This window comes from Sciurus carolinensis, chromosome 9 (assembly GCF_902686445.1).
Source record: "Sciurus carolinensis chromosome 9, mSciCar1.2, whole genome shotgun sequence".
Lineage (NCBI taxonomy): Eukaryota > Metazoa > Chordata > Mammalia > Rodentia > Sciuridae > Sciurus > Sciurus carolinensis.
The window spans coordinates 27,851,868-27,866,740 of NC_062221.1; the positions used below are offsets into that span (position 1 = coordinate 27,851,868).

Sequence of the window (14,873 nt, forward strand, 5' to 3'; positions counted from 1 at the left end):
TGGATAAGTTCTTGGGTAACTCTCTGAGCCTGTGCATGAGCAGGCAGGCATGCTTTTTACTTGTGAATGCAGACTGGTCCCTCAGCCTAGCCAAGAAGTAGAGGAAGAGTGGAATGAAGGGGAAGAAGCCCCAGTTCTGGTATCCTTCAGGATTTGGGCTCAGCTTGTCTTTTCTGGTCCTGTGGATTGGGCATCTTCTGGTGGTTGGTTGTGCTGGGTTGGGGATCCTTAGGCTAAAACCAACCCTGCAGGGCAGACTGATCTGGGCTCCCACACCTTCACCCACCCTGCCTCTAGCGCAAGCCAGGGGATGGTGGGGAAGACTTAATTGCTCCCATGAATCATTTTCAAATAACTTTTTTTCCAGGACGCAGAGAGTGGTGATGCCCACCTGGAACTTGGATCCCAAAGCTCGGAACCTGACTTGTCATGTAGGAAAGTGTTCCTCCTTTTCCCACTTGCTGTGGCCTCCCCCATCGGTATGGAGAATTTACTCATAGTTCGGTGTATATCTCAGCAGTGCAACAGACTCCCCTGGACCCCTATGTGCTGCCCACTCCTCCCCTCTTACCCCATCAGCCTCCCACTCCTTGAAGCCCTGCAGACTTTTTCAGTTCCTATTCCCAGCATCATGTAGAAATTGTTCTTTGTCTTGTCTATTTTCCTGCTTCTCCTTTTCTGTCTTCTTTCCAGGGTGTTAGGGGATTCCTAAGGCTCTGTTCACTTCAGAATTGGAGTGCATCAGTGCTGGAGCCTGACCTTGTCCATATAGGAGGACCCATTTCCACTGAACTCTTAGGATCCCTGTCAACTGGGTGGGCCATCCAGGTTGGAATCCAGGTTGTGTTCACCTGCAGAGTCCAACCTAGTAACCTTTAGCAACTGCTTTTCTACTTTAAACTGAATGAAAGTGGTGCTTGGACTAAGCAGGACCCTATCCTTGGTTTGTCTGTCCTGCTGGAAAGCTTTCTGGTTAGGTGTGACCAACTCCACATGGGACTCTGATCTTAATCCAAGTCCCAGGGTCCACCCCCTCCTGCCACCTTTTGGGAGGCTGTGGTGAGGACCTGTAGCCATTCCCTGCTTCTTTCTGGGAGCCCTGGGCAAATTTTCTTCCAGCTCCATAAACTGCAGAAATGGAAACTGCAGGTCTGATGTGAGTTCTGTTGAGTATTTCTGTGAGAGTCAATAATTACACAGATGGGTGAAGGGAGTGTGAGAGGCACAAATGCATTTTATCGACTGAAGAAATTATTTATCTAGGTTGGCAAGAATTGCTAAGAGACTGAAGCACTTAGTGTGCACATGGCCAGCCTGGCTCTTGCCCTCATCTGGGTGCTACGGGGACAACTTCCCCTTCTAACCAATAGGGATCCTTGGTGGGGAGAGATAAGGGAGTCTCAGGAAATAGTGCTAGTAGGGGCTGGGGAGATAACTCAGTCGGTAGAGTGCTTGCCTTGTAAACACAAGGCGCTGGGTTCGCTCCCCGGCACCCGCTCCCCCCACCAAAAAAAAAAAAAAAAAAAAAGTAGTGCTAGTAGCCTTGGGGCTTACTGGTTCCACACAAGAAGCTTTAAGGCACAAATTATTGTCATGTCTTTCTGAATCCCAGAGACCTGGGAAGAGGCTTTGGGAACCTCCAAGTACCTCAAGAATTGGTGGGACACCCTCCCACTACCACCATCAAAATGAGCCTGGCCCGATAGATTATGGAGTGCTGCCACCTGGTGGCCACTAGCACTACAGTACTCCCCTGCAGGGCCCTGTCTCCAGTAATCTCCCCCACCATACCCTACCTGAAGACATTTGTTATCCACCCCCCTCTCCCCAATAAGGGTGACTGGGCTCCAGGCACCCTTGAGACCCCCAGCCAGACTATGCATGCCTGGGGAGCTTAGCTCAGGCCTGGCTGCTCATCTGGGCTTTGCAACTTGTTTGATGCATAGCCATGACAGCTGCTCCTGGATGGCCCTCAAAGGTCTACACATTGCAGCAGCTGTCCCAGCCAAGGGCAGTCTGGACTTTTGGGAACCCTGGAAGTTCTCTCTAGGTCAGCAATATCCCCTTCCAAACTTGGAGTTTTGGTTTCCCTGATTGGGAAGTTTACATTGCTCTCAGCACTCCCACATCAGGCATGGTTGGGAGATATGGCAGTTCTGTGGGCAGAACTGAGCATACTCTTCCCAGGACCTGGGGTTGAAGATAAACTTGATGGAGAATGCCTGTCCTACGCTTCAATCTCAGGTTCTCAGGGATCTGAGCCCCAAGATACAGCCTGCCAAAACCTAAAGAACTGGGACCAGTCGGGCACAGTGGCACACTCCTGTAATTCCTAATTCAGGAGGCTGAGGCAGGAGGATCACAAGTTTGAGGTCAGCCTTGGCAATTTAGTAAGACGCTGTCTCAAAATAAAAAAAACCTGGGGCTGGGTTGTGACTCAGTGGTAGAGCGTTTGCCTAGCATGTATGAGGCACTGGGTTCAATTCTCAGCACCACATAAAACTAAATGAACAAAATAAAGGCATTGTGTCTGGAACTAAAAATTTTAAAATAAACAAATAAAAATAAATAAATAAATAAAAAGTACTGGGGGTGTAGCTCAGTGGTAGAATACCTCAGGGTTCCAGTACCACAAAAAACCAAAAACAAAAAAAGAATTTTGGAGTTGGGCATGGTGGCAGAAGCCTGTAATCTCAGCTATTCAGGAAGCTGAGACAGGAGGATCATAAGTTTGAAGCCAACCTAGGTAACTTAGCAAGACCTCACCTCAAGAACTAAAAGGGTTGGAGATGTGGCTCAGTAGTAAAGCACTTCTAGGTTCAATCCCCAGTACCACAAAATAAATAGGGATGATAGTTCTAGTCACTTGGCTAGATAGGTTAGTAACAGGTGTGGCTGTAGAACAGGTTGAAAAGTCAGAGGGAGTCTCCAGCTTCTCTAAGAAGCTGGCTCAGGTCCTCATATTCACTGAAGCCCCCCCACCCCCCTTTTTTTTAAACCACTGAGTTACATTCTGTCTTTTATTTTTTGTACTGGGGATTGAACTCAGAGGCACTTCATCACTGAACCACATTCTTGGCCCTTTTTATTTTGTATTGAAACAGGTTCTTCTAAGTTGCTTAGGACCTCACTAGATTGCTGAGGCTGGCCTTGAACTTGTGATCCTTTGTCTCTGCCTTGAGTCACTTATAGCCATGTGCCACCATGCCCAGCTTTTTAAAAATTTGAAACAATATCTTGTCAATTTGGTTAGGTTCTTGCCAAACTGCAGAGGCTGGCCTCACACTTGAGCCATTCCTGCCTCAGCCTGCAGGTGTGTGCCACCACACCCAACAGGAACCCTCAATTTTATATTGTAAGAAAGGCCACAGATTGCTGATAGTAGATGCTATGGTCCAGAGTAGTCTGTATGGAGGCATAGAGAATAGCAACAAGGAGAGTGGGAAGGATTCAAGTGCCTTTCCCAGTGTGGGGAAACCAACCCAAGGCACAAGATGACTGATGGTGGGGCAAGCTCCCCTAGGAAAAGCTTTCAGCCAGGCTTTAATGCGCTGAGTGTACATAATTAAGAGCGTCCCAGATCCCATTATGCCTGTGTTCACCTGAAGAGCTAGCTGTCCATGCTGCCTGTCAGATGCAGTTAATTAGGTTGCTTGTGATTGCTGCTCAGGTGCTGGAGCATCAGCATCTCCCCTGAGGCATTGGTGGTGGGGCCAATCTGTTCTCAGGAGTACCTATCCTGGTAGACACTGGACTGGCATATACATTCCCTGTCTGGGCTTTGGAAACTTGGGGCCTCATTTGTGAGGTTCTCAAGGCTTTCTGAAAACCTATACTTGGGAGTTCTGCATTTGTTTCTATCTCTCCCTAGCAAAGCAGGAGGTAGGTTCAACCACTTCAAGGCACCACCCAGGTGCCTAGAGGTGGACCTGTGTCTTGAAAGTTCCTACTTTCAACTATGTAAGGGTCAGGCTTAACTTAGGAAAATGTGGCCATCCACCAAAGTCATGAAGTCTAGAACAAGTTTCAAGAAAAGGCTGCCTTTCCTGATTATATACACAATCTATGGAGTTTCAAATCTGTTTGGCCAGATAAGGCAATATGAGAACCTATCAAGTCACCTGGTCCTCGGAAAAACCTCTGTCACCAAGCATACTTTCTACCCTCAAACATGGTCTCTCTTTCCTGGTGCTGGAGACAAGGATGGGATGACACCATCTAGAATAGAAAACCCTGCAATACCCTGGAGAACCCTCTTAGCAGTTGAGAAGACAGAAAGCAAGTGGAGTTATGGTTGATTTCCATATAGTTTTAAAACATGTTGGGCTGGGGATATAGCTCAGTTGGCAGAGTGCCTGCCTGGCAAGCACAAGGTCCTGGGTTCAATCCCCAGCCCCTAGCCCCACCAAAAAAAAAAAAAAAAAAAAAAAAAGTTAAACTCTCAAACTTAAAAAATCTGAACATGATGCTGGAAGTGTGGTTCAGTGGTAGACATGAATGATGGGGGCAAGGAAAGTGAATAAAAAATACTCCTTGTAAAAAAACCACCAGACCTGACTAGCTCAGACATGCTTTACCCATTCACTCACCTAAGAAAAAAGAGACACCATACACCCATTTTTTCAAGGTATTTCTTTTGTAAAGGAGCCAGATTTGGCAACTAGACTGAAAATCTTCCAAAATTCTGTACAAATGTGTAATATACAAATATACACAAGGCTTCTGCCAAGAAAAGACATCACAAGGACAAATGACAGAGGTGGCTTCAGTGTCACTTACCACCTAGAGCATCTCAAACCCTCAGGAAGGAGGGACCACAACATAGATTACACATGTAAAACACACTACATTACACTATGTACACGGAAGTATAAAAAGCTCACTGTCCCCTCTGGTCTATTCACAAGCCCTAGGATGGGAAGGAAGGCCATTTACCAGATAACCCACATAAGGGAGCTCCTTTTAAGTGGGGAGGGAGAACCCTGAAGAATGAAGTGGTTCACCCTAAAAAACTATTAACAGCACAAGGCATGCCCTTAGGCATAAGAGTGAATTGAGGACATGGCCCACTCCTTGCACTCCTTGGAGCTCCTCGTCATCTCTCTCTCTTACAATCTCACTCCATTTCAGTGAATCGGGCAAACATGGCTTTCCGGACAGCATCTTTGTAGGAATCAGCACCTGACAACCCATATGCACTGCCTTTGGCTCCCAGGCCAGCTCCTTTTAGCCGGACTTGAGCCTGGGGAAACAAAAAAGACTGTTAGCAGCTGGCAGGTACAGTGTAGATTATTCCCATCTCTCATCCAGTCCATTCCTTACCAAGCAGGACCACCCACCAGGAGATGCCAAGTTTATGTGAAGGCAAGGATTCAAGGCTGGAGACCTGGGGTAGGTTTAAAGACTGGAGCAAAAGTGGGCTAAAGAAGACAGTCAGGTGAAACTGTATCCCTCCTCATGACTGCTTAAACAAGTATTCATGCTTAGTAAGGACACCAAAGCACTCCACTGAAGCCTGGGGAAGGCCTGATAATTACAGGCACAAATTACCACAGGACAGTCAATGTCAGCAAAACTCACATGCAAAGGATAAACATGGTCTGTAAATGTCTGATCTAAGTTGTACTGTGTCAAGACAGTGTGGAAGCAATCATTGGTGGGTGGAGCTCTTGCCTAGGCCAGTGCATGAGGGCCTCTGATCCTGAAATTATGCCTCAATCTGGGCTCTGACCAATTAAGGACTGGAGGTGGGGGCAGTACTGAGGACTGAACTTAGAAGTGTTCAATCACTGAGATACATTCCAGGATGGCCTCGAACTTGTGATCCTCCTTCAGCCTCCCAAATTGCTGGTGTGTGACAGCACACTCAGCTTAAATTTTAATTTTTAAAGATATAAAGGAGGGGGGCTGGGTATATAACTCAGTTGGTAGAGTGCTTGCCTTGCAAGCATAAGGCCCTGGGTTCAATCCCCAGCACTGAAAGAAAAAAAAAGAAAAAGATACAAAGGAGGGTGGGGCTGGGGTTGTGGCTCAGTGGTAGAGCACTTGCCTGGCATGCATGAGGCACTGGGTTTGATTCTCAGCACCACATACAAAAAAAAAAGGTTCATCAACAATTAACAAAAATATAAAGGATATAAGGAGGGCTGCGGGGAACAAACCCAGTTAGGGATGAGGATATGACCAGCAAGTCTGTGCTAAGGTAAAGCTGCTATCTGTTCCAGTTCCAGACTTTCTCAGTCATTTTCTCTCTCATCTTTTTCAAGAAGGCCTGTAACCCAGCATCCACGGACCCCATTCCTACTGCTTACCTCAATGGGAGCTGTGATGCCTTGACACTTTCTTCCCAAGCCCGAGCCTTCCCGCCAGCCCATGGCCTGCAGCATCTTGTTGCCAATGTTACTGTGGTCAATGCCATCTTTGGTGGGCTGCTCGTAATTCCTGCCAGTGGCAAACACACAGTTACTTAAAACAGCCAAAGCCCCAGCTAATGAACTGGAAAATGGTGCACATCACATACACAGTGCCAGCATCAAACTGCTTCTTGCGCTTGGGCTCTGGAGGTTCTGGAATGCCATACTTCTCTCGTCTTTCTGCAGCTCGATCTCGATATTTCATCTATGTGGAAGAAAAAACACTGCTAGAAAATATTCAGACTCTAGCCTGTTGAATGTACCTACACTATTTTTAACCTGGAGTATGGCTTTTTAAAGTTTTTATTTTATTATTTATTTATTTATATTTTTTAGGTACTGGGGATTGAACTCAGGAGTGCTCAGTAGTGAATCACAACTCCAGTCCTTTTTATTTTTGAGACGGGGTCTCTCCAAGTTGCCCAGGGCCTCGCTATATTGCTGAGGCTGGCCTTGACCTGAGATCCTCCTGCCTCAGCCTCCTGAGCTACTGGGATTATAGGTGTGTGCTACCGTGCCCAGTTACGGAGCTTGGCTTTGAGCCTGCTTTTCAAAAAAAATAGGTATTTTTTAGTTGTAGCTGGACATAATATTTTTATTTTACTTATTATTATTATTATTTTTAATGTGGTGCTGAACCCAGTGCCTCACATGTGCTAGGAAAGTACTCTAAAACCAAGCTATTCCCAGTTCTTGGGCCTGGTTTTAAGTACCAAATTCTCTTGCTTCTCTCACCTCACTTAGTCACATTGCCTGTCAAGGTCCTAAGGCAAGAGGCAGAGTTGCCAGTCCCCACCTCAGCATTTGGACAGGCCTACCTCCAGGGACAGATAGCGTCAAGGAGGCTTCCAGAGATTTACCCAGCAGTCCCTGGGGAAGATGGCACCATAACCAGTGGGAAGAAGGGAAAAGCAAAGGCCTTAAAATACAGACACCTCAGAATTATCTCAGGGTAGGGAATTTCTAACCCAGTCTTTATAATTTGATACTAGGAATTAAACTCACAGGCACTCAACCACTGAGTCACACTCCCAGTCCTATTTTGTATTTTATTTAGAGACAAGGTCTCACTGAGTTTAGTACCTTGCTTTTTTTGCTGAGGCTAGCTTTGAACTCATGATCCTCCTAACTCAGCCTCCCAAGCCACTGGGATTATAGGCATGTGCCAAAATGCCCAGCCTAACCCACAGTCTTCATTTGCATTTAAAATCCTATCTGAAGCAGGCAGGGTGGTGCACACTTGTAATTCCAGCAACTGTGGAGACCAAACAAGGAGAATTCCAAGTCTGAAGCCAGCCTCAGCAATGTACCAAGGATCTGTCTCAAAATAATTCAAGAATGGGGCTGGGGATTTACACAAAGGTAGAAGTGTCCCTGGGTTGTATACTCAGTACTGGGGAAAAGCAAAACAAAATAGAACAAACAACCCTAGCCTGCTTAGTCCCCAACCTGCCTCATCAACCACCAGCACCAACTGCTTGCCCATTATTGGCATCACAGTCTTCTACCTTTGTCTTTAGCCTGGAATGTCATGCCCTGCTAGCTCTTAGGCCTCATTTGTACCTCCCTTATGGCCCATGAAGGGTTCCCTGGCCAGGTCAAAGAACATTCTGCCCTTGATAAAACCCAGTGTTTGTCACCAGTAAGAGTTTGACATTCAGTACCTATGAGCAGTCTTGAAATTGTGCTGGTTTTGTGTACCCCCATGAAGGGACAGTGTGGGGCTCACAAATATACCTGGGTCTTGTCTACATAAGCTATAATGGCTGGGTGACAAGTGTATTAGAAATCCTTCTATCCTGCCCCAGGGACCTGAAACTAAATGCTACAAATAAAAGCTAAAGGCAACCTGGGTATGGTGGTGCACACCCATAGTCCCAGTTACTCGGGAGGCTGAGGAAAAAGGATTGCTTAAGACCAAGAGTTCAGAGACAGCCTGGGTAACACAGCAAGACTCTGTGTCTCACCCAACCAACCAAAGCAAAATCAAAGCAAAATCAAAACAAAAACTGCTAAAGGCAGATATCCTGAGATAAGTCCTCCTTTTGGCACAGTTTCTGATTCACCTCTCTCTCCCTCAGCTCCAAGGCTTCCAGCTCCTGTTCACTCAACCTGGATCGTCGGTAGATGTCCATGTTTTGCTATATAAGAGATTTTATAGATACAGTTAGAATTCAGGCCATCCTAATGTGAGATGACTTAACATTAGCATTGTGTTCTAAAAGCCAAAACCTAATTCAATACACTATGGCATCAAAACCAGCACCTGGAGAGTGTGGAGATGTAATGTTCCCCTCCATTCTATACTTTCTAAAATACAACCATTCAACAGGAGAAACTTACTGAACCTTCACCATGGTCAGGGTACACTTATCATCTCCCTTGCCTCCCTTTCCCACTTCCAATTGGCTTAGGGAAACAAGTAAGGCCACCTTGTGTAAGTCTGAGAGCTGCTGGTGCCTGACCAGGGCATCTTTGTTTGGGAACTGGCGACGGCAGAGCAGGCAGGCCATCTTCTTCCAGTCAGCCAGCTTCTCTTCCTCACTCTCAAGTCTCTCTACCAGTTCTTCCTCATTGTCACTATCGCCACTGTAAGCAGCAACCAGACCCCTCTGGGGACACAAGAACAGGTCACTGGAAATGCACAACAGGAAGACAGTAATGGCTATGTATGTGGATAAAGTGATGCCTAATCCAAAATGTGAGTGAATTCTTATTACTGTGTCATCCTTTAGTAATGAAACACATTTTATTCATTAACTGTATGGAGCAGTCAGGTTCTTGAGTATTGGGCCTGAGAGCCTTGTGGTACTAACCCTCTTGGAGCCCAAGAAATATGCTCTTGGATGAGTGTTTTCAAACCATCAACCATGTACAAAACCCCCAAGATAGCAATAGATCAAGAGTAAACAGCTCAGTTGGACCAGTATCTATCAAGTACAGGTTTTTCTTATTTAATTTTCTCTTTTCAGCCCATTAAAACTTCTATTTACAGATGCAACAAATCTCAGTTAACCAAGTTTAGGAATTCAGGCTTTATTACTGCTCAGCTCACCCATTTTCAAGTATAGAAAACAAATTCCTGGTCATGGATTCTGTGTGTGCTCCAAACACCCAGAAAGACCACATATAGTTTTAAGTAGAAATCACAGTAGCCAACATGTAGTTGAAATTCAAAGCCACACACAAATTACAGATATGGTCTTTAAAAATACAAGTGATATTTTCTTACTTTGAGTGGATTCTCCTCATCTCCATTTCGTACCAATTCTGGGATGAGCTGCTGCCTTTCAGCTAAGGCTCCCTGGGAAACAGAACAAGTCATAAGCCTCTAGTTTTACAAAGGCTCCCATTATGAAGTGGGACCATTGCTACTACCATTACCTTCTTCTCAAAGAGAGCAAAGCCAGCATCTGCTGCAGCAGATTCTCTCCTTTCTTCTTCCCTCAAGGAACTGACAGGTTGAAAGCTGTTTTTAAAATTTTCTTTTTGCTTGTTTAAACTCTTAGCCCAGCGTTCCATGTCTTTGGCAATCTAATGTCAAACAACAAACACCATCAAAAAACATTCAGTACCCTGTACCACTGCAATGAACCATCAAGGATCTTATCTCAATCACATGGGGTATAACAAACCTTCTTTTATCTCTTCATACAAATATTTCCATAGATGCTATCACATACAACTACATGAAACTTTCAGGACTGTTTTGTTTTGTTATGGCTGGGCTTCAAACCCAGGGTCTTGCACATGTCAGGCAAGTGTTCTACCACTAAGCTACATCTCTGCAGTTTTTTTTTTTTTTTTTTTTTTTTTTTTTGGTACCGGGAATTGAATCCGTTTTTATTTAGAGACAGGGTCTCACTAAGCTTCTTAGAGCCTTGCTAAGTTGCTGAGGCTGACTCCTTGAACTTGTGATCCTCCTGCCTCAGCTTCCTGAGTGGCTGGGATTACAGCTGTGCAACATCACCCCTGGCTCAGTCCAGTTTTTAGGTATCTAAATAAAGCTGATGAAAGTGCTACAACACAAAAATGAAGAATTAAGCTGTTCAAATACCCCAAGGAGAGAATTAAGGGTCCCTGGCTGGTCATATTCTTACCTGTTGGGCTGTTTTGCTCTTGGGTTTTTCCTTTTTCTCCTTCCCCTCTTTTGTGGGAGGCAGACCCGTTTGCTGGTGGGAGGTAGACTCTGCAGCTGGCACATAGGTCTCTTTCTCACCATCCCAGTAAAGATACTGCTGTGTTAAGGAATTATAGTAGTACTAGAAGGAAAAAAACAAACAAATAAAAAAAAAATACAATTAATGCAGGCTTTTTTACTATGTCAAACTTTTAAAAAAATGGTATGGAGGATTGAACTCAGAGTACTGTATCCACTAAGCAAGCGCTCTACCACTGAGTTATGTCCCTGCTATGTCAAACTTAAAGAAATATTCTGTCAAAAAAAGCAGGTCAAAGTCGTTTTTGTCAACAAAACAAAACATAAGGTGGCGTGGTGGTGCACACCCATAACGACTTGGGAGGCTAAGGTAGGAGGATCACAAGTTCAAAGCCAGCACTAGCAACTTAGTGAGGCCCTAAGCAACTTATAGAGACCTGTCTTAAAAAAAAAAAAAGGGGGGGGGGGAATGGGAAGTGGCTCAATGGGAAAGTGCCCCTGGGTTCAATCTCTGGTACCCCCACACCCCCCAAAAAATTACACAAGTCAGGTGGCCAGATGGACATGTCATGAGACCCACATCCTCTGTGAAAACCAGTTAACAGCTCTTCACCAGGTTCAGTCATATAGAACCCTTCAGATTTCCAGGAAACCAGAGTTGTGAACATTAGCTAGGGCGCCTAGGAGGAGGTACGGTGAAGGAACCCAGGCTCAACAGGAATTGTAATAGGACAGGTGACAGTTTTCTCTCCTTTATTTCTGTCACTCACTACCTCTCAACAGGGATACAAGAGAGTATCTGTTATGTTTCCTCTGGGGAATGCAGGGTGGGTAACAGATATAGAAGTACATCAAGAAGAGATGCTAGGGAAATGGCCAGACTGCACAAATTAGAGTGGAAAAACTGCAGACTAGTGGCACACAGCTCCATATTTCCCTTCTCAGAATCCACTAGCTCTCAATGCCAAGTTCTTGCTAGGCTGGGGATATAGCTCAATTGGTAGAGTGCCTGCTTTGCAAGCACAAGGCCCTGGGTTCAATCCCCAGCACCACCAAAAAAAAAAAAAAAAAAAAAAAAAAAAAAGGATTTATTTTACTATTCTATAGCTGCTGGTCATAAATATTTATTTATGGAGTGTTAAAATTGTTTTTCATTTTTAGGAGTTATATATACCACTAAAATAAAGCATCACTACACAGATCTGCTAAATTTTATCCTCAATACAGAGGGGCAGGCTAAGTAAAAGAAGATGCAGTTGGGTAGAGTGGTGCTGTAATCCCAGCATCTCAGCAAGCTAAGGCAGGAGGATCTCAAGTTTGAGGCCAGCCTCAGCACCTTAGTGAAGTCCTAAGCAACTTAGTGAGAACCTATCTTAAAATAGAAAATAAAGGGTTGGGGATATGGCTCAGTTGGTAGAGTGTTTGCCTCGTAAGCACAAGGTGCTGGGTTCAATCCCCAGTACCACAAAAAAAAGAAAAGAAAAAGAGCTGGGGATGTGGCTCAGTGGTAAAGCACCCCTGGGTTCAATCCCTGGTACCTGCTCCTCCCTGGAAAAATATTGAAAGACACTGTACACAGAAGGACACATATTGTCTGATTCATTTATATGAAATGTCTAAAACAGATAAATCCACAGACAAAAAATAGATTAGTGATTACTGGGTAGAGGTGGGGAGAGGATATACAGTAACTATTTAATGGGTACAGGGTTTCTCCTTGGGTTGATGAAAATATTCTGAAATTAGATAGTGATGACACAGGCATGACAGTGGGAATATAGTAAAAACTACTGCATTGTATACTCTAATTGGTTAAAATGGTGAATTCTGTTATGTGGATTTTTTCTCAATTAAAAAAAAAAAAGAGAAAACCACAATTAAAATCTTCTAGCTAGGTTTTTGCATGAATCTTGACAAAATTATCTCTGATAACAAAAACCAGAATAGTGGTTACTAATGGGGGAGGGTGATGACTAGCAAGAGGTCTGAGGGACCTTTCAGGTAGGGTGAGAATGTTCTGAGCGATGGTATAAATATAAATATGTTATCCATGCAAAGTTTGGAAGAATTGCCCACCTCAGTCTTTTTATGTGTGTGGAACTAGGGAACAAACTCAGAGGTGCTTTACTACTAAGCTTCATCCCTAGCCAGTTTAATTTCTGAAAAATTTTATTTATTTATTTATGAACTCACTGGCACTTTGTCACTGAACTATATCCCATCCTTTTTTCATTTTGAGACAGGGTCTCACTAAGTTGTTGAGGTTGGCCTTGAATTTACAATCCTCATGCCTCAGACTTCCAAGTCCCTGGAATTATAGGTATGTGTCACTGTGTCAGGTTCAGTCACTTTTATTTTAAGACTGGATCCAAGTTGTCCAGGGTGGCCTTGGACTTGAAATCCTCCTGCCTCAGCTTCCCAAGTAGCTGGGATTATTATAGGCACGTGTCACTATCCTGGCCACACTTGAATGTTATGCATTTCTTTACATGAACATTATACCTCAAAACTTTGCCTTTTTTTTTTTTTGGTGATACTGGGGAACTAGGACCTTGCACACTCTAGGCAAGCAATCTACCAGTAAGCTATATCTCCAGTCTTCAAAACATTTTTTTATCCTTAAATTTAAAAATTTAAATCCTAAATAAAAATTACATCTTGGTGGCTTTGAAGAAATTAAAACTTACCTGCGGACTGGGTATACAGAGCAGTGATACAGCATGCTCAAGGCCCTAGAGATTTCATCCCCAGCACCACCCAAACAACAAAAACAACTTATTTGGGTTATAAACCAGGGAATATTTTATCTCATACTTCAGAAATAAAATAAGTGAAACAAAGATGGTACTGGAGCTGAGGAGTAAAACAGCACACTTACTTGTGAGTTGGGGTCATAGTAGAGCCCTGTTATTGGATCATAATAATATCCTGAAGATTCATCATACTGGTAAGTGGATGTGTCAGGTACTGCTACAAAGAAAAAGTCAGCACACAGTCATTCCAGGTAAGAAACTAGCTTTATTTCTAAGCCAGTAAGATGAAGCAGGCCTTAATGTTCTTTTTCTCACATCCCCAAGTGTCCCTCTGACACCCACAAAGGGAGAGGAACTTTTATTAAACAAAGACACAACTAGGACCTTCCAACTGTCAACAGTCCCATGAGGTTTGGCTTACCATATTTGGTACCAGGAACTACACCAGTGGGGGAAGCAGCTGGGGCCTGTGTACTTGTGCTAGTGCTAGGCTGTGCTTCCTCAGTCTGGAAAGAACAGCAGCTTCAATATAATTTCAACTGTAAAGTCTTTTAAGAGAACTAAACCACTGCAATAATCTAGGAGGAAGGGCTCCCCTGACAAGATATTCTGCAACAAGGATTGAAGGCAATCCTTCAGCATAATATATATTGATAACTTTCTTCCTAAAGGTCAAGTTGAAGCATGCACACTCCATTTGGAGTTTTATTTTTAAAATATATGCACATACACACAACAAAATTATTATCTAATACTATAAGACAGATAAACGTGCTGGAATGTGTATTACTCAATCCTGGTTTATACAGCAGGAAAGATAGTATTTGTACAGCAACACGAAGTTTCCCCAACAGTCTTGCAGTCTGTATTTAAGAGAACAAGATTACCGGAGAGCCAGGTGGATTGGAAGTCTGATTATACAACTGGGGACTCTGGGATACCACAGCTGCTGAGGTGGTGTTCACTGCTGTGCCTGATGATAAAAGAGGTTAGGAGAGCTTAGGCATTAAACTTCAAGCCAACTATTTATATCTGTAAAACCCAACCTAGTCTTCTGTCTTTATCTTCCCTTAGTATTAGGGATTGAACCTGGGCACTTCACCACTGAGCTATATCCCCAGCCCTATTTCACAGTTTATTTTTATTTTGAGACAGGGTCTTCCTAAGTTGCTGAAGCTGGTCTCTAACTTAGCCTCCTGAGTAGCTAGGATCATAGGTGTGCACAACCATACCCAGCACAGTCTTCTGTTCTTGTATATAAGTACCTTTTTTTTTTTTTTTAATTTTTTTCAGTTGTCAATGGACCTTTATTTATTTTTATATGTGATGATGAGAATCAAACCCAATGCCTCACGCATGTTGGGCAAGCACTCTGCCACTGAGTTACAACCCCAGTCCCAACAGTTCTTAATAACTTAGTTCCCACTCAGGATCTGGAATCTATGACACTTTCATCTTCTTATAATCCTACTTAAATGTGATATGCAAAGTTAAGGATTCTGTATGATGGCTAAGAAGGAAGTGGAGGGAAAAAAAGCTGTATTTGCT

General features: G+C 43.9%; 1 protein-coding gene and 1 non-coding gene across 2 annotated transcripts in view; one reads left to right on the forward strand and one right to left on the reverse strand.

Moving 5' to 3' along the window:
• Nucleotides 1-4,625: 4,625 nt before the first annotated feature.
• Nucleotides 4,626-14,873, reverse strand: part of Rbm5 (RNA binding motif protein 5) — a 31,000-nt gene continuing 20,752 nt past the window's right edge. Inside the window, exons 15-25 of the mRNA XM_047563838.1 lie at nt 14,213-14,298; nt 13,747-13,831; nt 13,451-13,542; nt 10,514-10,675; nt 9,798-9,947; nt 9,646-9,717; nt 8,846-9,025; nt 8,480-8,554; nt 6,521-6,618; nt 6,312-6,441; nt 4,626-5,242 (exon numbers count right to left, since the gene is read on the reverse strand). Coding sequence (XP_047419794.1) covers nt 5,117-5,242; nt 6,312-6,441; nt 6,521-6,618; nt 8,480-8,554; nt 8,846-9,025; nt 9,646-9,717; nt 9,798-9,947; nt 10,514-10,675; nt 13,451-13,542; nt 13,747-13,831; nt 14,213-14,298 — 1,256 coding nt within the window. The 3' untranslated portion in view covers nt 4,626-5,116. The remainder of the gene's footprint in view (nt 5,243-6,311; nt 6,442-6,520; nt 6,619-8,479; nt 8,555-8,845; nt 9,026-9,645; nt 9,718-9,797; nt 9,948-10,513; nt 10,676-13,450; nt 13,543-13,746; nt 13,832-14,212; nt 14,299-14,873) is intronic.
• Trnat-cgu (transfer RNA threonine (anticodon CGU)) lies at nt 11,967-12,040 on the forward strand. The gene has a single exon. It is a non-coding gene; the product is annotated as a tRNA-Thr (tRNA).